The 26,459-nt window shown below is 44.7% G+C and overlaps 1 protein-coding gene across 1 annotated transcript; it reads right to left on the bottom strand.

Moving 5' to 3' along the window:
• Positions 1-355: 355 nt before the first annotated feature.
• LOC122903605 (protein arginine N-methyltransferase 2-like) lies at positions 356-26,459 on the bottom strand. The gene is given in 10 exon segments (XM_044244400.1): positions 356-496; positions 1,347-1,476; positions 3,937-4,112; positions 17,022-17,187; positions 18,160-18,265; positions 18,268-18,319; positions 21,179-21,361; positions 22,255-22,271; positions 22,274-22,364; positions 26,229-26,459. Coding segments are annotated over 10 exon segments (1,293 nt in total).

Here is a 26,459-nt window from a genome sequence, read left to right as displayed (position 1 = left end):
ATAAATAAATAAAATCTCTTTTTAAGAAATTTGTCTCAAGAAGCACTGACTTTCCCCTGGACAGTCGGAGTGGAAAGCCTCTAGAGCTCTATGAGACCATGGGACGCTAAAGCAGCTTCGAAGGCCAAGACCAAGTCTGTTCCTCCTAGTCATGCAGGGGTCAGAGGGCAGCTCAGGGGAGCCCAGCGCAGGGATGGGTGGGGCCCAGCCCTGACTTGCCCACCCAGGGCCCGCACACCATGCTCCACGGCCCAGGACTGCTGGGTCTCGGCCAAAGGGCTGACCACCCAAAGGCAGGCCAGCCACGTCAGCTCCTCCCGGGGCTGCTTGTGGGGCCCCCGCGGGAGACATACACTCACAGGTGGAAGGGGCCTATGCGCAACACCAGGTGGGGCTTGTCCTCCTCCAGACTCTGGAACCGCATGCTGAACCAGGCCATGAACCCGTGCAGCATGCAGGCTTTCCTGACCTCGAAGTGCAGCTCGCCTTTCAGCGTCTGATCAAGCGGATGGTAAGAAGGGGACACAGGTTTTGTAAGCATAGGACTGGGCCACGAGGGTCCCCCTGAGCAAGAACTAGCAACTGTCGGCCCGGGCCCTGCCCCACAAATCCCACCACCCTGCACTGCCCTCAGAACCATCTAGTTCAGCAACAGTGAACAGGACTTGCTGGTTTTGTTGAACACCTCCAACACCACGTAAAATTTCCTCCTCCTGAAACTACTAAAACTGGCATCATAAATCCAAATGCTGCAGATAATGACAAAAGGTTTCAAGCAATCTGGGCCTCATCCACCCAGACATGAGTGGAACCGAATTTCCTCTCAATTCTTTACATAAATGAAGTTCCAGGCTCGGTCTCTATTCTGCAAAACTACATGCAGTGTCAAGAGTTCAGTCTCCACATTGTTCTGCGCATCGGAACCCCATAGGGGCTGCCCAGGACCCCCACAATCACTCGCTGCTCCTGCACCTACCCACACACCACCAAATGAGGTCCTGTGGCCACACGCACCACCTCGTGGCAACAGGGGGAAGTAAAAGTAAGAATTAAGAATTCTGTCATCAACGGTAGTGAAAACAATTTTAATTCAGTCTTTGAAGAAACTGGATATGATGTATTAGAATCCAAAGATGCTGAAAATATTAAACATAAATCTGAAAAGAACGGATGATGTTGAAGAAGCCAGCAGTAAAGAAAATAACTTAAAAATATGAAATGCAAAACCAAACATAAAGAAGCAAAGACTCTGGGAAAATCAAAGCAAGGTTCATGATATCCGCAGAGAAGTCTCGGTGTGCGAGCGCCGCTGACAACATGAGAGGGAAGTGCGCATCTGGTCTCACCTCCCGGTCGGTGATCTGCACAGTCCTCATGTCCAGCTGTAATATGGTGCACGGCTCCGAGAGACAGTCTTCTGATTTCAAAATGTGGTTATACTTGGGCTTCGAAAAAAACTCCTTAATTGCTAAAGATCTAGGGAAAAAGTCAAAGATATTGCTCAGAGGCGTCAGACTGACATCTCGGGCTCTGACACACACACACATGCACGACCACAGCACTCGTGGCATCTCCCCAGCATTTGAAGGAGTTCCAAGCCATGGCCTGCGGCACAAGGACACCAAGACGGGCTGGAGGTCCCCACAGGCGGCCTGGGGAGACCACAGTGCAAGCGCCTCCCACCTCCACCCTCTGTGCAGGGCCTAAGCTCCTGGAAACCAACCGTTCCCTCACAGGCAGCGCCCAGACTCATCCTACCGCCCTCCTCCTGTCACGTGGACAGAGACCATGGGAGTCCAGTGGGGCTCCCTCGCCTGACCCAAACTCATCCCATGGACACGTCCTCTTACAGAACAAGAAGGGCGAGTACAGGACAGTAAGATATTCACAGTAAATAAGACACTCCTGTTCTAGGTGACTCTCTCTGACCCGCGTCAGCCCAACTCTCAGGAGGGGTCCCCACACACAGGGGCTGAGCCCCCGCACCATCCCTCCTGGTCACTGCGCCTGACCCCACTGCGGAACGTGGTGTTTGCCCAGTCGCAACGTACCACGGGAAATTGTTCAAAAACTGAGCACAGCACTAACTTCTAAAATAACAATTGAAAGTCAACATTTTAATGATGCCACTATATGGTCACGTTTTTAAAAATATTTTTCTGATACAAATAATTATGCACATATAAAGAATTTGGAAAATATAGAAAAGTCCAAAGAAAAACCTTGAGTCTCCCATGCCCTTGCCTCAGCACTCTGCTACAGTCATTTTCTCCCCTGGAGCTCTATTTGTGTGTTTTTATGCAAGCAGAAGCCATTCTGCATATGTGGTCCGTGTCCCCCCGGTGTCACCATCTCGTAATCCATTGGACGGGTGTACAGCCATCCAGCCACGCTCTACGGGACCGTCTGTTCCTTGTGCTGTGTGTTTGGGAGCAGGCCGTGGTGGCACCAATGGGGAAGGGGGTGGATGTCCCCCGCACCCACAGCCCTGGACACATAGGCGCGTCTCCTCCACCTCACCTATAGCTCAGAGAACACCAACTGCCATTTTAATGTGATCTTCGTCCATCCAATTGGCAAAAATGGCATTTAATTTGCATTTCAATGACTAATAATGCTGGGATTTCTTTCAAATATTTATTGGTGACTTTAGTTTTTGTGACTTGATTATTCCTATAAGCAAGGAATAAGGCTATAATTTCACTGGACACTCAGCTTTTCCTAACTGACTCTAGAGTCTGCCAGCTGGCACCTCCCTCCAAGCCGCGGCTGCCTTTTAAACCATGTTCAGCTGCCGACACACAGAGGCTGTCCGTTTGTACAGACTCAAGTCCATCAGTGCTTTTCTTCTTTCTGTTCACTTTCTTTCCATCCAAAACCTGACACATGGTCCCCCACTGATTCCGAGAGTTAATGCAGATGCTTTAACACAAAGCTCTTAAATCCATGTGAAATTAAATTTCAGTGCACAGCATGAGAGAAGGAAAGTAGTTTCAAGGGGCTCATCCGTGGCCCAGAACACTCTGCCGCCTGTGCCCTTCATGCCCCACGTCTCCCACACACACTGCATGAGCCCATCCTGTGCTGCTGCTCTGTCCTTTCCTTTCTCAGGAACACTCTGCCTTCATCCCTGGGCCCCCAGCTTAGAACTCACACCTGGCCCTAGCTGAATTATGGGCCAGCTCTGTCGGGGACCTCTCCTCCCCATCCTCTTTATGGTTTGGGTTGAGAGTGCAGTGGTCCAACATGTTAACTGGGGAAGGCGTCTTCCCGTGGCTTTATGGTCTCTTTTTCTGAGTTGCTTAATAAAGGCCAAAAGGGCCCAGAGACTCCCTTCTTCTGTACCCAGCAGACATCCATGCTCACTGGGCCCTCATGGCATACTTGAGACGTCCTGCAGTACTGAGCCGTGGGACCCCCTACTTCCCAGGGCTGATGCTGGCATCCCCAGACAACCAAGGCACACCAGCTTCCATCATCATCTTCTTATGAGCAGCAACAGTGAGAACATGAAGGCCTCATCAGCCAATCATTTTAGATTACAACCTAGTTCAGCGGTGCAAGTGCATCCCTGTCTACAACGAGGAAAGTGAGCACTGTGGGACGTCGCTTCCTCTGCAAACTGCCAAGGATGATTTCACAAATAACATTTTCTGATCCTTTAAAACTGAATAGCTCTTAGTAGGAGCACATATTTGAGTGTTAACAGACCATGTACCGATAAAGGCCTCATCTGTAACCATGACCACATTTTCCCACTATATTTGAGCCTTGCTAACTCCCGTCACACCTGCTACCAGCATAAAGGCTTGAGGGTAGACCTGCCAAGTTCTCAGGCCTGGCGTGAATCCCCTTCAGTGCCGTGGTGGGCTCCGCACTTGGGGTCTCCCCAGTCCGCGCAGCAGAACATGCTGGCACACAGCCCACTGCACTCACTTGAGGGCACTGAGGTTGAACTCGTAGGCATTGTCCCAGAAGAGCACCTTGCTGTGGTAGTCCCGGTCGGAGCTGCAGGGCACCAGGTGCAGTGCGGCTGTGGTCGGCCAGATGACCCTGCCCTCCTTCAGCCACGCGTCCCAGGCATACAGGATCGACTGGATCATGAACTCAAACTGCACAGGAGGGAGACACAGAGGGGACACGGTAGCAGAGGCTGTGTCTGTGACAAGTTGTCTGGGGGGCTGACCTGTACCCACAGCAGCGGTGGTGCTGACACTTGCCACGGCCTCGGCCAGAGTCCCACCAGCTCCCGTGAGACTGAGTCTACAGCCAGGCAGCCGCCATTCAGGAGACAGCTTCACCCTGTCCCCCGCCACCCCACATCAGCTGCTACCCTGTTTCTAACAGTCCCAAAGGGTCACGGAGTTTTCACTGTCAGACTGTGTAAACTCGGCCTGGGGTATTGTCAGAATTTTCACAATCCTGTAAGTTCACTGAAATCACCTAGTAAAAACACGAGACATTAAAAGCAGGCACACCATGGAGGTTCACATGGTACTTAATTCGTTAAGAGCAGCCTAACAGTTCCCGTCACCCTCAGAGCTCCCCCGACAGACAGGAGCGATGCCTCAGCCTGAGACAGCAGTGGCAGGAAGCCAGCCTTTGTGTCAGAACCAGGGAGTGTGAAGAGTGTGCAGGGAGCGTGCGGGAAGCGAGTGGGGACTGTGCCAGGAGTGTGCTGCCAGTATGTGGGGAGCATGTGGGGAGCATGCAGGGAAGGCTAGAGGCACTTCATTCTGTAGCTGAAGGGAAGACACTAAGGGTTTTTTCTCAAATAATTTCAGGCAGTTTTCATTTCAGAAGTAGTGGATGTTCAGTATGGAAACATTCAGAAAAGTCAGAAAAGCACAAACCTAAACAAAATCATGAGTAAAGCCAGCACCAAAGGAACCACTGCTCACTTGGCATTTTATCCCAAGGACTTTTCTTCACGTACACAGACATGCACGCAGGTGAAAACCATATACAGATAATTTTTAATTCTATTTTATTAAACTATCTATGGTAAATCAGTCAGTCTACTGATTTTAACATTGTATGGATCTGTGAATCCACAATTGGGACACAGAACAGCTGCATGACCCCAAAGCCCTCCTCCCACCACCCCCAACCTCTGGAAACCACTCAGCGGCCTCCCTGCAGCTCTTTTGGAGAATGTCACACAAATGGAATCACACAGTACGTACTTTTGAGACTGGCTTCTTTCCATCATAATAACAACTTTTTTTCTACACTAATAGGTTCTGTCCTGTGCTTTCCATCCTGTTCTATGTCTTTCCTTGCTATAGTATCACACTGATTCCCTTACCCTTACTGATGCCACCCAGCTTTCTGGGGTCTGTCCCTGGCATCCAAGTATCAGCCGCTCATCCTTTATCACCCAGCAGTAGCCCTGGTGCGGATGTACCCCAGACACGCATCCAGTCACCTGCTGGCAGACATTTGGGTTGTTTCCAGCTTTTTGGCAATTTTAACTGGAGCAGTGTAAGCACGTACAGGTTTCTGTGTGCGCACAGCCAGCGTTTCCGTGTCAGTACCCAGAACTGGAATCACCGGGTCACACAGCAAGTGCACTGGTACCTCCAAAGGACACTGCCCAGTGGCCCCAGAGCAGCTGCGTCAGTGCGGAGAGCCTCGGCAGTCCACAGCACTCAGAATCACAGAAACTCCAGCCATCCTGGCAGGCGTGTGGTGGCACCGCTTACAGCCTCAGTCTGTGCTCCCCTGGTGACTGCTGTGCTTCCTGTCTTTTCGCACACTCCCTTCTCAGCCATTTGTATACTCTGGAAAACGCTCTGTTCAAGTCTTTTGCACATTTTTCACCTAGGTTGTTTACTTTCTTCCTGCTGGATTTTGAGAGCTGTTTGTATATTCAGGACACATATTAAATATGTGATTTGCAAATACTTTCTCCCAATATTACCATGTTTTTTTCATTTTCTTTTACAGAGCATACATTTTTAATTCTGATAAAGTCTGGCCTATGCTCTTTTCCTTTAATGGATCATATTTAAGAATCAACCAAAAACTCTTTGCCTAACCCATGACAATTTTCTCCCAAGATTTCTTTTAGAGTTTTATATTTTTACAGTCTATGCTATTAGATCTAGAATCAATTTTGAATTTTTTGGAAAAACATATGAGGCTTAAAAATGTTCTTTTTCTTTTTCTCTTTTCTTTTCTTTTTCACATGTGGATGGCCAACTAACTGTGCCAATATCTTCCAATGAAAAGACTATCTTTTCTCCATTAAAATGATCTTGCTCCCCTGTTAAAAGATCAGTTAACCATGTTTTTAGGGATCAATGTCTCTACTTTAGCCATCGACCTATATTTCTGTCCTATCACCAGTACCACACTGTTATTACCATACCGATTTACACTAAGTTTTTTTTCCAATTTATTTATTTTCAGAAAAACAATATTCATTATTTTTTCACCACACCCAGTGCTCCATGCAAGCCCTCTATAATACCCACCACCTGGTACCCCAACCTCCCACCCCCCTACACTAAGTTTTAAAGTCAGTTTTAAAGTCAGTAATTCTTAAAATTTTATTCTTCTTTTATTGTATTCACTGGGGTCCCTGGGGGGCTCAGTGGGTTGAGCATCTGCCTTTGGCTCAGGTCATGATCTCGGGGTCCTGGGATCAAGTCCCCCATTGCCTGCTTCTCCCTCTCTCCCTCCTCCTGCAACTCGCTCAACCTGCCCCTCCCCCTGCTTGGGCTCATCCGCTCTCTCTCCAATAAATACAATTTTAACAAAACCAAAAGACAACTGACAGAATGGGAGAAGATATTTGCAAACGACATGTCAAATAAAGGGCTAGTATCCAAAATCCATAAAGAGCTTAGCAAACTCAAAGAACAAATAATACAATCAAGAAATGGGCAGAGGACGTGAACAGACATTTCTGCAAAGAAGAGATGCACACAGTCAACAGACACATGAAAAAGTGCTCCACATCACTTGGCATCAGGGAAATACAAATCAAAACCACAATGAGATCCCACCTCACACCAGTCAGAATGGCTAAAATTAACAAGTCAGGAAATGACAGATGTTGGCAAGGATGCGGAGAAAAGGGATCCTCCTGCACTGTTGGTGGGAATGAAAGCTGGTGCAGCCACTCTGGAAAACAGTATGGAGGTTCCTCAAAAAAGTTGAAAACATAGCTACCCTATGACCCAATGATTGCACTATTGGGTATTTACCCTAAAGATACAAACGTGGTGCTCCAAAGGGGCACATGCACCTGAATGTTTATAGCAGCAATGTCCACGATAGCCAAGTTATGGAAAGAACCTATATGTCCATCAACAGATGAATGGATAAAAAGATGTGGTATACACAGTGCAATACTATGCAGCCATCAAAAGAAATGAAATCTTTCCATTTGTGATGACGTGAATGGAACTAGAGTGTATTATGCTTAACAAAATAAGTCAATCGGAGAAAGACAAGTATCATATGATCTCCGTGATATGAGGAAGTGGAGATGCAACATAGGGGGTTTAGGGGGTAGGAAAAGAAAAAATTAAAGAAGATGGGACTGGGAGGGAGACAAACCATAAAAGACTCAATCTCAAAAAACAGACTGAGGCTTGCTGGGGGCAGTGGGGACAGGAGAGTGTGGTGGGGATATGGACAGTAGGGAGGGTATGTGCTATGATGAGTTCTGTGAAATGTGTAAACCTGGTGAGTCACAGACCTGTATCCCTGGGGATAAAAATACATTATATGTTTATTAAAAAATTTAAAAATTTAAATAAAAAATGTACCAACTATTCTAGTTTCTGTACTTTCCAAATAAAGTTTACAATGAGCTCGTCTACACATACCAAACAACGCTGGTCTGACCCTGACTGGAACTGCGTTCTGTCTACAGACCAGTGTATGAACATCATTACCAATTTGTCTTTCAGTCCATGAACACTGTATCTCTCCATTTATTTGGGTTTTTTGTGACCTCTTTCATCAGCACCTTATAGATTTTGGCCTATAAAACTTGTATATGTCTTGCCTTTCTAAGTATTTCACATCTAGGGGCTACTGCAAAAGCTACTCTACACTGTTAGTGTATAAAAACCCTCAAACAAAAATTAGCCACCTGAATCCAGCAGTACATTAGAAGGATCCTAATCCTCGATCAGGTGGAATTTACTTCTGGGATGCAAACACAGTTCAACATACAGCAAAACAGTAGATGTGATATACCACATTACCAAAATGAAGGATAAAAATCATATAGTCATTTAAATACGTGCAGAAAAAACATTTAATAAACTCCAACTATATTCCATGATCAAAATCCAAAAATCTACAAATTAGGAGAATATCCCACAACATAATAAAAGCCACATATATCAAGCCTAGAGCTAGCACCATAATCGACAGTGAAAAGCAGAAAGCTTTCCTATAAGATCACATGAAAGTCAGGCATGTCCTCTCTCACCATTTTCATTCAACATAGTCCTGAAAGTCCTAGCCACAGCAATCAGGCAAAGAAAAGAAATTTAATAAGCATCCAAAGCAGAAGGGAAGAAGTAAAACTGTCTCTATTTGCAGATGACGTATTATATATAGAAAATTCTAAAGATTCTACCAGAAAAACCATTAGAATAACAAATTCAATAAAGCTGCAGAATATGACATTAATATGCAAAAATCAGTTGTGCTTCTATACACTAACAATAAACTATGAGAAAGAGAAATTAAGAAAATAATCTCATGTACAGTTCCATCAAAAATAATAAAATACCTTGGGGTGCCCGGGTGGCTCAATGGGTTAAAGCCTCTGTGTTCCTCTCAAGTCATGATCCCAGGGTCCTGGGATCAGGCTCTAAGTCCCGAGCATCGGGCTCTCTGCTCAGCAAGGGGCCTGCTTCCCTCTCTCTCTCTCTGCCTACCTCTCTGCCTACTTGTGATCTCTCTCTGTCAAATGAATAAATAATATCTTTTAAAATAATAATAATTTCAAAATACCTCAAAATAAATTTAACCAAGGAGAGTAAAAAAGACAATGAAGAAAGAAATTAAAGAAGACACAAACAAACAGAAAGACATCCCCTGCTCATGGACAGGAAGAATCAGAATTGTTTACCTTCCTACACTCCTCAATCTACAGATTCAATTCAATCTCTATCGAAATCCTAATGGCATTTCTCACAGAAATAGGAAAAGCGGTCCAAAGACTCCAACTGAACACAGCAATCTTGAGAAAGAAGACTGAAGCCGGAGACTTCACATTTCCTGGGTTCAAACTGTATTATAAAGCTGTCGTAATCAAAACAATATGGTACTGCCATAAAAACAGACACATAAGTCAACGGAACAGAACAGAGAGTCCGGAAATTACCCCATGCATATGTGATCAATTAATTTGCAACAAAGAAGCCGAGAACAGACAATGTGGAGAGTAGAAAGTCTTCGAGATGGTGCTGCGAAAACCAGGTTGCTGCTCGCCCAAGAGTGAACAGGAGCACTGTCTTACAACACACACAAAAATCAACTCCAAATGGATTAGAGACTTGATTATAAAATTTAAAACCAAAAAATTCTTAGAAGCAAACACAGGGAATAAGCTCCCTGACGCTGACCGTGCCAGTTGTTTTTTGGATGAGACACTAAAAGCAAAGACAACAAAAGCAAAAATAAACAAGTGGGGCTACATCAAACTGAAAAGCTTCTGCACAGCAAAGGAAATCATCAACAACAAAAAGATAAAGTTTCACACAACAAGGGGTGAAAACCCAAAACATACAAGGAACTCATACAACCCAAGAGAAAAAAAAACTATTTTAATTGGACAATGGGACTTGTTTTCCAAAGTCATATGAAGGGTAACGGACACATGAAAAGGTGCTCAGTGTCACTGAGCATCAGGAAATGCAAATCAAAACCACACTGAGGTGTGACATCATACCCCTTACATCAATTATCAAAAAGACAACAGGAGGAACGACCGGGTGGTAAAGTCAGTTGAGCATCTGACTCCTAGTTTCGGTTCAGGTCATGATGTCAGGGTCGTGGGCCTGAGTCCCATGTCAGGCTCCGTGCTCAGCGGGGAGTCTGCATCTCTCTCTCTCCCCCTGCCTCTCACCCCTGTGCTCTCTCTCCCTTATTCTAAAATAAATAAATTAATCTTTAAAATAATACAACATATAGCAGATGCTGGCAAGAATATGCAGAAAAGGGCAGGCTCTCGAACCACTGGTGGGAACGTAAACTGGCACAGCCACTGTGGGAACCCGTGTGGAGGACCCTCAGGAAATCAAAACTAGAAACACCATGAGACCCAGCAATCCCACTTCCGGATTATATCCAGAGGAAACAAAACCACTCTCTCAGAGAGGTGTCTGTGTTCCTGTGTTCACAATAAGCAAGACAGGACAACAGTCTGGGGATGCACTGACAGATGAATGGATCAAAGAAAAAGTGGGAGATACATACCTGAGACCATGTGACACACACTCTAGACACAGACAAACATGACGGAGAACCCCTCAGCCCTGGGATGAAGGAAAGCCTGCCGTCTGCAGGAACACGGATGATGCTAGAGGGCCTTCAGCTACTGAAGTAAGCCACACAAAGACAGACTGACACTGCATCCTATCACTTACACGTGATATTCTAAAAATATTTTTTTAACTGAACCCATAGAAACAGAAAGTAAAAAAGTGGTTACCAGGAGCTCAGGGGTGAGGAAAATAGGGAGACACTGGCAAAAAACTATCAATTATAAAATGAGTGAGGTCTGGGTATATATTATATACACTGGTGACTACAGATGACAATACCATCACGGGGAGGTGACAGATGTGTTAACTCAATGGGGTAGTGGGGCAATGGGAAAGCTGTCGGTAATGTACACAAACACCAAGTCATCAAACTGCACACTTTGCTATCTTACGATTTCCTAATTATACCTCAATGCAAGAGAAGATAGACAACAGATAAACAGATTACAGAAAAAGAAGTGAGCTTCAAAGAGAAATTAGAGAGTCAATTCCATTTACTATAGCACCAAGAACCATAAGATACCTGGGAATAAACCTAACCAAATAGGTAAACCTAACCAAAGAGGCAAAGAGGTAAAGTACTCGAGGTACTACAGAACACTCATGAAAGAAATCAAAGAAGACACAAAAAGATGGAAGACCATTCCATGATCTTGAGTCGGAAGAATAAACATTGTTAAAATGTCTATACTGCCCAGAGCAATCTATACTTTTAATGCCATTCTGATCAAAATTCCACCAGTATTTTTCAAAGAGCTGGAGCAAATAATCGTAAAATTTGTATGGAATCAAAAGAGACCCTGAATTGCTAAAAAAATGTTGAAAAGCAAAAATAAAACTGGGGCCATCACGTTACCTGATTTCAAGCTTTACTACAAAGCTGTGATCACCAAGACAGCATGGGACTGGCATAAAAACAGACACATAGACCAGTGGAACAGAGTAAAGAGCCCAGATATGGACCCTCAACTCTATGGTCAAATAATCTTCGACAAAACAGGAAAAAATATACAGTGTAAAAAAGATAGTCTTTTCAATAAATGGTGCTGGGAAAACTGGACAGCTATATGTCCATTCTCTTCGACCATTCTCTTACACCGTTCACAAAGATAAACTCACAATGGATAAAAGACCTCAACGTGAGACAGGAATCCATCAGAATCCTAGAGGAGAACATAGGCAGTAATCTCTTCAATATCAGCCACAGCGAGTTCTTTCAAGTTATGTCTCCAAAGGCAAAGGAAACAAAAGCGAAAATAAACTTTTGGGACTTCATCAATATCAAAAGTTTCTGCACAAAAAAGGAAACAGTCATGAAAACAAAGAGGCCACCCACGGAATGGGAGAAGTTATTTGCAAATGACAGTACAGAAAAAGGTTGATATCCAGGATCTATAAAGAACTCCTCAAACTCAACACACACAAAACAGATAATCATGTCAGAAAAGGGGCAGAAGACATGAACAGACTTCTCCAATGAAGACCTACAAATGACTAACAGACACATGAAAAGATGTTCATCATCATTAGCCATCAGGGAGATTCAAATCAAAACCACACTGAGATACAACCTTGCACCAGTTAGAATGGCCAAAATTAGCAAGACAGGAAACTGTGTGTTGGAGAGGATATGGAGAAAGGGGAAACCTCTTACACTATTGGTGGGAAAGCAAGTTGGTGCAGCCTCTTTGGAAAACAGTGTGGAGATTCCTTCAGAATTTAAAAATAGAGTTTCCCTATGACCCTGCAATTGCACTCCTGGGTATTTACCCCAAAGAAACAGAAGTAGCAAAAAGAAGGGCCATCTGTACCCCAATGTCCATAGTAGCAATGGCCATGGTCACCACACTGTGGAAAGAACCAAGATGACCTTCAATGGACGAATGGATAAGGAAGATGTGGTCCATATACACTATGGAGTATTACGCCTTCATCAAAAAGGATGAATACCCAACTTTTGTAGTGACATGGACAGGACTGGAAGAGATTATGCTGAGTGAAATCAATCAGACAGAGAGAGTCAATTATCATATGGTTTCACTTACTGTGGAGGATAAGGAATAACACAGAAGACATGGGGAGATGGAGAGAAGGGAGTTGAGGAAAATTGAAGGGGGAGACGAACCATGAGAGACTGTGGACTCTGAGTGACAATCTGAAGGTTTTGGAGGGGAGGTGGGTGTGGGCTTGAGCGACCCTGGTGGTGGGGATTAAGGAGGGAACATCATGCATGGAGCACTGGGTATGGTGCATAAACAGTGAATTCTGGTACACTGAAAATAATTTTAAAAATTAAAAATTAAAAAAAAAGTGAGCTTCAAGAGAGATTACAACTGAGAATTTTTTTTAAAAATCTGTAAATGGTCTACAAAGTGAATATAACATCAATTTATGAAAATATGAATCTTGCTTACATTATCAAGGCATGTTCATGTCAGGTTCTAAACCAACACGCTTCTGGGCATTAAATTTACTCACCCTTAATTTATGCTTATTATCCCCTTTATTTATTTGCTTAAAAAACATAAAAAGAAAAAGAGTGTAAGAAAAAAAACAGGAACAAAGAACAACAAATAGAACACAGTAACAATATGGTTTATAAATTAATCGACTATATTAACAAACACTTTGAATGCCCATGGTTTAAATATACCAATTAAAAGACAGAGATTATCAGAGTGGTTCAAAAACAAAGACCGAGGACATTGGGAGTGTATGTGTTCTGGTGAGTGCTGTGAAGTGTGTAAACCTTGCAATTCACAGACCTGTACCCCGGGGGATAAATATTCATATGTTTATAAAACAATAAAAAATTAAAAATTAAAAAAAAAATCTAAGACTGAACTAGGTGCTGTCTCTAAGAAACTCCAAATACACTGACGGGACACCCGCCTGGCTCAGTCAGAAGAGTGTGCAACTCTAGATCTCAGGGTCATGAGTTCAAGCCCCACATGGGGTATACAGATTACTGAAATATTTTTAAGTTAATAATAAAATGAACAAATAGATATACTGATATTTAGAATTTAAAATAAATGGACGGAGACAGACATACGATGCTAACACTGATCCAAAAAAGCAGGAGTAACTTGTTAATTTCAGACAGAGCAGACTTCAGAGGAAGGAAGTTATCAGAGATAAAAAGGGGCATAACCTAATGACGAAGGGGTCAATTCTCCAACAAGACTTTATACACCCTAACAACAGAGCACCATGTGTGAGGGGAAAACAAAGTGAGCTGCAAGGAGAGAGAAGAAGCCGGTGGCCCTGTCCCAGAGAACAGATCCAACAGGCAGAAATTCTGCAAGGACACGGTGAACTCACCACCACCATCTACCCCGGGATGTGCTGCACATCTACAAACCGCTTCATCCAAGGGCAGAATACACCACCTTCCCAGCCTCCAGGAGCACTCTCTGTAAGATACATTCTGTCCTTCTCAGGCTCCCACAGAACACTCAGCAAGAGAGACACGTTCTGTCCTTCTCAGGCTCCCACAGAGCACTCAGCAAAAGAGACACATTCTCTCCTTCTCAGGCTCCCACAGAGCGCTCTCCAAGAGACATGCTCTCTCCTGCCCGGGCACCCATGGAACATCTCCAAGAGACATGTTCTCTCCTTCTTGGGTCCCCACGGAGAGCTCTCCAAGAGACACACCTTCTGGGCCATAAAACACATCTTCACAAATGTAAAAGAAGAGAAATCATAAAATGTCTGCTCTCAGACCACAGTTTTAACAGAGTTAAACTTGAAATCAAGAACAGAAAGACAGCTGGATAATCAAACAACAGTGGATAAATGAAAAAGTATTTCTAAAAAAAAAACAAATACAGGATCAAAGAAGAAATCTCTGTAGAAATTTTAAAAATATTTTGAATGTCGCCAAACCCTTTGTGCATTAACTGATAGAGTCATGTTTTATCTTGTAAACTGTTCATATGTTAATGTAGATTGCACAGATTATTTTTTAATATGACAGAGATAGAGAGACAGAGAGAAGGGGGACACAAGCAGGGGAGTGGGAGAGAGAGAAGCAGGCCTCCCACTGGGCAGGGAGCCCCATCCCAGGACCCTAGGATCATGACCCGAGCTGAAGCCAGATGCCCAACACCTGAGCCACTACCCAGGCATCCCCCACAGATTCATCTTTAAATAGTGAACCAGCCTTCAATTCCAAAGATAACCTCTTCTCTGTTAGAATGTTATTCCTTTTTTTAAAATATTTTATTTATTTATTTGACAGAGAGAGATCACAGGTAAGCAGAGAGGCTGGCAGAGAGAGAGAGAGAGGGAAACAGGCTCCCTGCTGAGCAGAGAGCCCGATGTGGGACTCGATCCCAGGACCCTGAGATCATGACCTAAGCCGAAGGCAGCGGCTTAACCCACTGAGCCACCCAGGCGCCCCCAGAATGTTATTCCTTTTGTGTACTGCGGGGTTACACTTGCTAGTACTCCTGAGGACTTCTGCATTTATGAACAAGAGTTACTGGGTTGGGTTTTTGGTTAGGATTTGGTATTCAGGTCATGCAGGTCTTACCAAGAGAGCTGGGAAGTCTGTCCTCTTCCATTTTCTGAAAGACACTCTTCAGATCTGGTGTTATTCTTTCCTAGAATGTGTTCATACATTTCACCAGTGAAATAATTTAGGGCTACAGATTTCTCTTCAGTAGGTCTTCAACTGTAAGTTCAATATCTTTACTAGTTATTTCATTATTCAGGTTAACTACTTCATAGTGGGTTAGTATGGAAGGTTGCAGTTTTCAGAAGAATGGATGTTTTCATCTAAATTTCTGAAGCTGTGTCTGGGGGGAGAGAGCCAGACGAAGAATAACAATGAACTCAAAACCAGCTCAGTGTACTTCAAACCCTGGTCTTCCTTCACAGCCTTTCTGCTCCTATATGTCGTTCCAAGTCCTGCAACAGCGTCTCCCTGAGCCCTGTCTTGGACCGAAAGCTGCATTACATGGGACAGACAGGGTGGGGTGTGCTTTACTCCATCTTACCAGGAACTAAAGCAAGGTCATGGCTACATATGATTTTCTTTTTTAATTTATGCATTGGAGAGACAGAGAGCCTGAGTGCACAAGGAACAGGGGAAGAGGAGGAGAGAGTCTCAGGCAGACTCCACGCTCAGCAGGGAGGCCAGTGCAGGGCTCGGTCTCGGAACCCTGAGATCACAATACGAGCCCAAACCGAGTCAGACACTTAACCGAGGGCACCAGTATGTATGATTTTTTAAAAACAAAACTGGATTCATGTTGTAGCTGCTTTTTTGTGCTTTTTTTTTTATTATTCCACCAACCTATGGCTTTTCTCTAAGTTTATTACAAGTTGAAGGTGTACAGACCGGTGATTTGGTTTACATACATCGTTAAACGATTACAACAAGGTTATCTATCACCTCCTACCGACACATTGAAAAGATAGAAAAACTTCACCTTGTGATAAAAACTCTTAGATCTCCTGGGATCGAGCCCTGCATCAGGCTCTCTGCTCAGCGGGGAGCTTGCTTCCCCCTCTCTCTCTGCCTCCCTCTCTGCCTACTTGCGATCTCTGTCAAATAAATAAATAAAATCTTAAAAAATAGTTAAAAAAAAAACAATCCTTAGATCTATAACTGACCTTGGGACAAGCAAGGATTAAGACACTGACATCCCACACAGTCAAAAATCCACACAGAACCTTTGACTCCCCGAAAACTAGATTTCTAATAGGCTACACTGACCTGAAGCCTTAACAGGAGCATAAATAGTCAACAGGCATTTTGTTATTTGTACTGTGTGCTGCATTCTGACAAAGTAAGCTAGAGAAAAGAAAATGTTAAAATCATAAAGCACTGTCCTATATTTATAAAAAAAAATCCCATGTATAACAGAGCCCACACAGTTCAAACCCATGTTGTTTGAGGTTCGACGTTCCTCTGGTAAGACTGTCTCATGCATCTCACAGCAGTGTCACTGGGGTCGCCACACTGTATTTGATGGCCTCACTGTTCACCTGTGTGGTACCTGAAAGTCTGTACCTTTCAACCACAGTCCTCCAATTTTTTCTCCCCTCACCCTACCTCCTTCCACTAACCACAAATTTGATCTCTTTTTCTAGTAGTCTGGTGGGTGAGTTTTGTGATGCTGGTTTTAGATTCCACGTATAAATGAGACCATAAAATATGTCTCTGTCTGACTTACTTCACTTAGCATAATTCCTTCAAGGTCCGTCCACATCATGGATGGCAGGGCGTCGTGGCTCATGGCCATCCGGCACAAAATAGAAGACAGTACCCTGACAACCACCAGGTGGTTTCATTCAGCACGACAGCCATGGCTCTCCCCAAGATGTTCTGCTCACAACAGCACCTCCAGATCCAGTCCACACCCCTCCATGGAATCTGCACTTCCCTGGCACAATCCACGGCCATCCCACATGGCCCACCACCCATCCACGGCCATCCTGCATGACCCAGCGGCCATCCACGGCCATCCCCCGTGGCCCGGTGCCCCTTACTAGCATGCAGGTCCCCATCCACTTGGACAGCAGCACGTCCACCATCTCTGGCAGCACCACATCCGCCACCTTCTGCTTGAACACAGTGATGATGTCAGCAAAGCCATTCTGCATGGCCAGCTGCCCTGTGTGCTGGGCCATCTCACTGGCTTCCACTGCATACATCTGCATGTCACAGAAGGACCATCAGCAAGAGTCCCACCCACAGAGCAGGCTGGCATCCACTCTCCCTGGGCCCAAGGCTCCAGCCAAGCCAGAGGCAGCCTCAAAGAAAACAGCAACAGAAGGAAAGAGGTGTGCTGGATAGCAGGGACAGATCTCCAACAGACGAGCCCAGACAAGGGAGCTACCTCCCATCTTAACTCCACCTTCTGCCTAAAACAGATGGGGACTGCCGGAGGACAGAGGAGTCTGCATGCACACCAGGTACCCGTCGCAGAGGCCCTGTGGGTCAGACACTGTGACCCAGCTCCCATACACACAGCCACATACTCCAGAGTTTCCCACACAACCCTGAGAATGGTCGGATTTAAGGGTATCAGCGGCTGAGACGGCTTCAAGCCCAGGTTGTCACTGGAAGGTCCTGAGTGTTACGTCTTTGTTCTGATAGCATCTTAATTCCAGTGATCACTGTCCTGCAGTTTCCCATATAAACTAGAATTTCACCCACCTGTGTCAGGGGCATTTCAGAGGCTTCAACTCTGGAGCCTCACACATGCTCTGCAGAGAAGAGGAGAAGGTACCCCAGCATGCATCACGGAGAGAGGTCTGTCCTGTCCCTGCCAGGTGGTACTTGCTTGGTGCAGGGATAACACATGGATAACACATGGACAGGGATAACACAGGGATAATGCTTGTGACCTACACAAGCGGCCCAGCCCCAGCACACAGACACGTGTTCCTCTAGCTGATAAGCATGTTACAAAAAACATCCGACTGCACGCAACTCCGATATTCTCTGCTCTATTCTACTCTACTTGGTGCTGCTGTTGACTAAGCAGGCCGAGGTCATGACAGCCGACAGGCTCAGCCCACAAGAACACATTGCCCATTTCACCAACATGATGCCTTTGCATGCGAACGACACGTCCCCAGACTCAGCTTGAAGCTACTGAAGGAGAGCTGTTTCTTACTCATGGCTTTAGGCTGCACATAGTGGGCACAAAAGAGGCTGATGATCCCCATTCTGCAGCCGACATCCAGAATCACTTTATTGTTCAGGGATTCTTTATTTTGCATGATAAATTGTGGTATTTAGTTGTCCGCGGCTGGTCTGCCAACATTTCCAAGTGAAGTTTCTAGAGGAAATACACATTAGGAATCACTGCCTATAATATGAACTGTGCTGAGCTCTGGTTTAAGAAGGAATATCAGAGTCTGAGCTAATAATCCCCTTGAGCCCACCACACATGCCTAAAAATACAAGCAACAAAGAAAAAAAAAAAACACAAATCCCGAAGACCTAAATATGCTGGCGTATAAAAACACAACAGTGAAGAAATGAAATGGAATTTTCTGGAATCGTTTCAGTTAAGTGTGATACTACCTACAGCTTCACCCTATACCTCCCCAAGAGCCGGATGAACACACAGGCAGGTAGACCACTCAGGAAGTGGAGCAGACACTGCCCTCCTGACCACTGTTCCCACTGGAGACAGGAGGAACCACCAAATTCCCCACCAGTTACCACTTGGCCAAGTATCCACCAAGAAAGATGCCAGAGGAGGCACACTGGCCCCTCATGAAACTAGAGCTCTGGAGGGAGCTGACGAACCCACAAGGGTGAGCTCAAGGTCTCCAGCCATGTCCAGAGGGAGGAAAACACATGAAACCCAAGATAACATAACACCCCATGGGAATCACGCCAATCCCCAGAGAAAAAAAGAAAGGCTCCTCCAAATGGTTCATGAAACCATGGGTGGAAGTCTGAGCCCAGAAGGGCTACACTCACAACACTGGCCCCCACGCCCAACTTTTCAGGTCTCGAGCTGCAGAACACCCAGTGTAGATATAGTTTGGCTGCAAGGCAGACACTGAAGCTACCCGGACCTTGTCAGCACAGATAGGAAGTCTGCACAGGGCCTTCATGAGCCCATGAGTGTCACAAAGACACTCAGCACTGAGAAACAAAAGACTGAGGGTCAGAGGAGACACAATCAATATTCAGCCATCCCACCTGAATAGTCCACCTTGACAGAAAGTCAGAACTAGGTTGCTAAGGTGTACATATAAGCTGACAAAAATAAAAAGAAAAATGAGCAAATTATATGAAAGTTTACCAAAAAAAAAGAAGAAATAGAAAAGGCCAACAAAATATAGAAGATGACCAATCTGACTTTAAAAATGGAAATCAAAATCAAGAAATACCATGTTTCACCTTTAAGATGAGAGATCTGTATTTACTTTAGCGATGTGTGGTTGGGAAACGAGGATTCATGTACAATGGTGGTATACAATTGCCAATCTTTCTGGAGGGGAAACTGGCAAAACCCGCCAAAGTGAAAAAATACATACACCCTACAAATTTACCCAAGAGAAATTCTAGCAGAAGTTTAGCAAGATTTCCATAAGAGAAAACCCATTAGAGCACTGCTTGTCGTGGGGCAAAGCTGTTAATCAAGCAAACCACCAATAGGGCCTTTTTAAAATCAATAAGATACTCTTGATAGTCTGAAAGCTCTACAGATGCCTGAGTGCCTCAGTTAGGCATCTGCCTTCAGCTCGGATCATGATCCCAGGGTCCTGGGATCGAGTCCCACATCGGGCTCCCTGCTCCACAGGAGTCTGCTTCTTCCTCTGCCCACTGCTCCCCCTGCTTGTGCGCGCTCTCTCTTCCTGACAAATCAGTAAGTAAATAAAATCTTTCAGAAAAATAAGTCTGAAAGCTCTAATCGTATACATACATCAAGGGGTTTTCCTTCACTGTAACACGTTGAACCTTGAAATGGGACACACTTACCAAGAACATACATGAGAAAGGGCCCTGCAGCTTGTGGGTTACACAGCGAACACTCCTGCAATGACAGCAGATGCCTGCCGGCACCCCACACCTTCCCAGCCCGGCCCTGCAGCCAGGAAAGCCAATATCACCGAGCGCGGAGAGGGACGCCACAAGGGCTGGGCCGGCTCAGTGCTACCCACTACCAGTCCACCATGGCGGACTCTGAAAGGAAGCAGGTTTACTACCCCCGCAGGAGGAAGATCTTCTCTTGGCCTAGCAACAGTCCAGCCAATGAGAAACTGCCGCACTTTGCCAATGAAAAGCCGCCGCCGACCTCCAGAGGGCGTTCCTTCCACACAGCCCCACCCACTCCCCCTTCCTAACGAAAAGCCTCCTGGCCTTGGTTCTCCAGACCGGCCTGCAGTTCCCCACGGGGTGCTTGTCCTGCCCTGCGGTTCCTCCACTTCTCCCGAAGAAGCCCACTTTGTTGGTACGGCCGTTATTTTTAAGGCTTCTGCCACCAGACGCCTTGGCAACAGGAACCACCATCCTGACTCCCAGAGAACGAGCTCCCTGGTCGCTTCCCTTCATAAACATCTTCCGACACTGCTTTTTAACTTTACATAACTGAATCAAAAGTTATTCTTTCATGTCTTGCTTCTTTCACCCAACATCCTGTCTGTGATGTTTATTCAGCATGCATCAGTTTTTGTCTAGCTTTAAGATGTAAACAGGGTCTACCTAGACCATACAGTTATGGGTCTTTCTCCTAACTGGGGAAAAACTTTAAAAAAACTAATAAGCTATTTATTTATTTAGAGTTATTATTGTTGATCTATGTAACATTTTTGTATTTTATTTTTAAAATAAAATGCATTACTTTATTTTAAATATTAAGAAAAGTTCATCATCTCATTGTTCAGATAACATCTCTAAACCACCATGGGACACTCCAGCCCACCACATGATTTTGTAGGGTCTGCCAGCTAAGAATCGCTTTCACATTTTTTAATTGGTTAGGGTAAGGGTTGGCTCATTTCCTCATGGTCTTACAGCCACTCACGCACCACGATGGCAGAGCTGAGGAGCCACACGCCCTGCTGAGCCAAATAAAACTTCTTTGCACCCTTTGCTAAGCCATGGAGAGGAGCAGCCCAGCTGAAGCTAACTCGAAAACTGAGGCAGGAAACTGCCACCTCCATAGCCCCAGCCGTACCAGCGTTCCATAGCTGCCAAAGTACTCCTCGTCCTGCCACGTGTCCTCAGGGTCACAATCCTCCAAGTGCTTCCTGAGGTGGTTTGCAAGTACATACCCACAGCAGCCCGTGTGCTCGCCCCACCACCAATCAGCAGTTGTCTGCCTCCGGATGAGTATTTTTTCTCCTCTCAAAAAGCTGAGCTGGATAAAAACATATAAAGAAGTCAAAATTCAAGAAAAACCTGTAGTTGGTATTTCAATAGTGGCTCAGTGATAAGCCCCCCACCACTGGGGCCCAAATCAGCTATTTTAAAAGACTCAATGGGTAATTACACAAACTCACAATTTCTGAAAATGATACCAACATTGAAAGACTTTAGTGGAATATCTACATGAAAGAAAGCACAGCATAACTGATATTTTTTAAAGGAAAGATTAAAAATTTTTGATCAACTTAAGACAGAATTTCTCTATCGCCTCTTTGCTATAACTCGGCTATGTGGCAGCTGATTCACTTACTGGAGTAGAAAAAACTACATTCAAGTCAGTATCTTTTTTAAAGTTCTATTTATTTGAGAGAGAGAGAGTGGGAGTTGGAGGAAGGCCAGAGAGAGTGGGAGAGAGGACCTACAGCAGACTCCCCACTGAGCACTGAGCATGGAGCCCAGTGCTGAACTTGAACTCACAACCCTGAGATCATGACCTGTGCTGAAATCAAGAGGCAGATGCTTATCCATCTGAGCCACCATCTTCAAGTCGGTATTTTTATTTTATAGCCTTAATGTTTATTAACTAGAATAGGTTCTAAATCAAGGTTTCTAAAAAGAAACTGCAACAGGTGCTTCCTTCCCCCATTCCTCACCCAGGTATCTTTCACCTAAGGCTTGGCATCAGAATCTGTTAGTCTGGGAAAAGAAGGATCACTCACAGGTCTCATTTGGCTCTAAACATCTGAATACTTCTTTACTTAACTTTGGTATGACTTATTCAAAATTATTATCTGATTCTGTCATCTAGCATGCCATTTAGCCAAATCCATAAAACATGAACCCAAGGTCCGAGGCCCCTGCCTGTAAGCAAGTGTGTAGGGTTACCTGCGTCTGGTCAGTGCAGAATAGTCTGCAATGGCCATGAACTCTTCTGGCTGCACACCCTCCTGGAGCTGCTCCCGGTCACCACACTCCACGTGACCTTCTCCCTCCCGCTCAAAAGTAAGGGAAGAACAGAGGATGACTGTGGGGCTTCTCTCCTTGTCCATCCTAACAACCTGTAACCTTTGGTTATCAGGAAGGTTTCAAATGAAGAGCCACGTGACCATGGTTAATCACAAAATTTGGGTCATCTTCACCAGCAGGATCGAGGGATCTCACTCTTACTCCACTTCTCCTTTTCGTTTCTAGTACAAAATTACTTGCATCCTAAGAAGTACATCAAATAAGTAAGAAAAAGACACTTTTAGTGTCTACTTGGTGACTGATGCTTATCACCAGCAACTCCTTCTGAAAGTGGTGACTGGCCCCAAGAGAAAGAAGACCTGCTTCTAGGCCTCATGCTCTCTGGACCTCTACAGACTGGAGGACAGAACTGGGCAGACTTCCAGAAGGTGCCAGGGGCCAGGCCCAACTCTCATGGTCTGACTTGGACAGCAAGTCTGCTCATATAGACTGCTCAGGACCCAAAAGGGGAGCCTGAGACCACACACTGCCCAGTCTCTACTTTCTGTCAGAAGAGGCTTGTCTGGAAGAAGTCCACTGGAGGTGGCAGAACCTCCAAGCCCGTGTTCCAGTTCAATGCAGCAACTCCGTCCCAATATGTGCATTTTTAAAGAAGTTTCCTAAACATACACATAATTCATGTTCTTTGGAAAATATGTGAAGCACAAGTGTACACAGAGGAAAATTAAAACCATCTGTATTCTCACCCACTGGTGAGAAATAATGATGCTTAACAAGTTAACATTTATATTGTTTTCGTGCTTTTTTTTCCCCAAGATTTTCTTTATTTACTGTCAGAGAGAGATAGTACAAGCAGGAGGAGGGGCAGGCAGAGCATGAAGAGAGGAAGCAGCCTCCCCATCGAGCAAGGAGCCCAACACAGGACTCAGTCCCAGGAACCTGGAATCATTACCTGAGCCGAAGGCAAACACTTAATGGAGGCACCCAGGCATCCCTCGGGCTTTATTTTTAAGTTTTATTTATTTTGAGAGTGAGAAAGAGCACTCCTGGGTGGGCGAGGGGCCAGAGAGGGAGCGAGAGAATTTCAAACCAATTCCCTGCTGAGCACAAGCCTGACAGAGGGCTCGACCTCACGACCCTGAGGTCATCACTTGAGCCAAAACGAAGAGTTGGACGTTCAACTGACTCAGCCACCAAGGCACCCCCAGGCACCCCTTTAAGTGTACACATAGCATGTGCATACAGAGTGTTTACTGGGATCATGAAATTCTGCCTTGAGATATGTGTCCCACTTATTAAATTATTTTTTTATTAAGTTCTATTTGCCAACACGCTGTACATCATTAGTTTTCTATGTAGCATCCAATGATTCATTAGTTGGGTGTAGCACTCACTTATTATATTCCTAACATTTTTCCTCCTTGTTAAATTATTTCTAAATACCTCTTCCTAACATTTGGTAATATTCTGTGAATTATCATAACTAATTTAACTGATTTCCTAGTTTGGTACCCTTAAACTATTTCCAGTTTATACTTTTACAAATTATGTTAGGATGAACTTTTTTAAAAAAGATTTTTATTTACTTACTTGACAGAGGGAGATCACAAGTAGGCAGAGAGGCAGGCAGAGAGAGAGAGGGAAGCAGCTTCCCCACTGAGCAGAGAGCCCAATGTGTGACTCGATCCCAGGACCCTGAGATCATGACCTGAGCCAAAGACAGAGGCTTAAACCACGGAGACACCCAGGCGCCCCAAAGATGAACTTTCTAAAAAATATCATTTTGTCTGTCATGACAATTTTCTCAAGATAAACTTCGGAGTGGGAAATGGCAGATTAAGATGCCATGTATTTACATGCATGCACACACGCACAGTCGTTCTTTTGACAAAGTTATTTGAGAAGGATGTGACACTCGTTTTTGCCTTTTTTACTAACATAATACCTTGTGAGAAACTTCCCAATTCTTAGAATCCTAAATTACAAATTTCAACAACTGTACAATATTCCGCAATAGGAATTATTCCTGATTCCTCAGTCATCCTTGACTAATGGACATTCTCCTGGTGTCCAGCTCTCTATCACGGTGTGGCCACAACATTCATACACATTTACTCTCGTGTGACATTTTATTTCTAGGAGACAGGTGACCGAGGCTGGACCATAAACTTTTTATTCACACCTTTGCGAGACTCTTCCGTACAGGGTGCAGCACCCACACTTCTCCAGCGAAGCGGACAGCACCCTCCAGCGACTACTCACAGCAATGGGCGCCATTGTGGTCTTTAATTTTTGCCAGAGCGACAGGTGTAGAGACGCCAGAAAAAGCAAATATGTGGGGAAACAAGACTATTTCTTATACTCCATAAGAAAGACTTTCAATAGTATAAGGAGACACTAATTATTTATTGTGGGGTTTATGACAGATGTTACAAGAGCACAAACAGCACAAAACTAGGGGCAAGCAAGTAGAGCTAATGTGGAGGTGTCTTATGCTGTGAAGCGGTCGGACACAAATAGCACTGGGGTGGGTTAAAGATGCGCATCACAGTTTCTTCGTAACCACTAAAATATTAGTAAAAGATACAGGTGCAAAACCAACAGAGGAGACAATGTGGCATTATTAGCAATAATTCTTTAATCCAAACAGAGGTAACACTGGAGAAAGGTACCAAAAAGTAAGGGAAAACAGCAAGATGGCCAACTCAACCACATCAGTCACCGTGTTCAATGTTAACGGACTAAATACTCTAATTAAAGAGCAGAGATTACCGACAGGAAAGAAACGGACATTTCTACAGCTTTTTACAACAGAAACATTTTAAATATAAGGTTTTCAATTCAAAATATAGGTGTATGTGCACCATGCAAGCTGGTACACCAATATTAATATAAGATAAACTAGATATAAGACCAAAAAAGTACTAGGTAAAATGAGATTTCATAAAAATAAAAAAGTCAATTAGTTTAGAAAGTAATAACTATCCTGAATGTATAAGTCAAATAACAGATTCAAAATACGTGAAGCAAAAAGTGACAGATGCAAAAGGATGTTAAAAAAAAAAAAGACAAACCCACAATCATAGTGGAAATTTCTTTAAAATTGTATTTATTTATTTTAGAGACAGAGAGAGCAGGTGTCTAAGGAAGTGCAGGGAGTGGCAGAGGGAGAGAAACAGAACCCAGAAGGGGAGGGGGGCACTTCACCCTACGACCCTGAGATCATGACCAGAGCCAAAACTGTGAGTCAGACACGTAACTCATGAGTGACCCGGCACAGCCATAGTGGGAATTTCTGAAGCTCATCCCGCTCGATAACTACACAAAATGTGGGCAATAAAGCAGAAAGGACACAAATGTTTGAACAATACTAGTAACACATTTGACCTTAATGACATTTATAGAAAACCACCAACTACAGAAAACAGATTCTTTGTGGGTGTGTGTGGGGCGCTCACAACAGCCCACCTGACTAGGCCACAAAGCAGGCCTGAATAAATTTCCAAAGACTGAAATTGTACAGAGCATATTTTCTGACCAAACATAAGCAAACCAAAATTAAATAACAAAGAGATAAATAAAAATCCCTAAATCTCCTGAAATAGCACACTTCTGAATAGCCCAGAAACTATCTGATATCCACTGTGACATATTACCAAGTATTTTAACTGATCAAAAATAATAATACAACGTAGTTAAGTGTGTAAGGCAAGAAAACTGAGGGCGAGAGGAAAAGTCATAGCTTTGAACACATGTACTAGACAAGAAATGTTCAAGTCAGTGTTGCAAATTTCCATCAAAGATGCTACAAGATATCGCGTTCACTCCGCCCGCAGAGAGACAGGACACGTAGTTAAGGAGAGCTCTTTTATTCTTGCATGCTAGCTTCTTACACTCCGGAGGATGCTTCTTCCCTGCTGGCCGGCGCGGGGCTTGCCCTGGGGCGCTCTCCGAGGACAGGGAGCCGGCAGCGAGGAGGAGGCGCAGCGGGGCGGTGGCCCGGGTCCCCTTGGCTCAGGCACGGCAGCGCTGGCGGTGGTGGCGGCGGCGGCGGCCGCGGCTCCTTGCGCTTTTCTTTCTCCAGGCTGCTGTAGCCCCTGCTCATACTGCTGGTCCCGTAGCAT

Source organism: Neovison vison, chromosome 3 (genome assembly GCF_020171115.1).
Source record: "Neovison vison isolate M4711 chromosome 3, ASM_NN_V1, whole genome shotgun sequence".
NCBI lineage: Eukaryota > Metazoa > Chordata > Mammalia > Carnivora > Mustelidae > Neogale > Neogale vison.
Note: the sequence above shows the minus strand (reverse complement) of the source record. Positions and strands in the feature narration are given on the sequence as shown.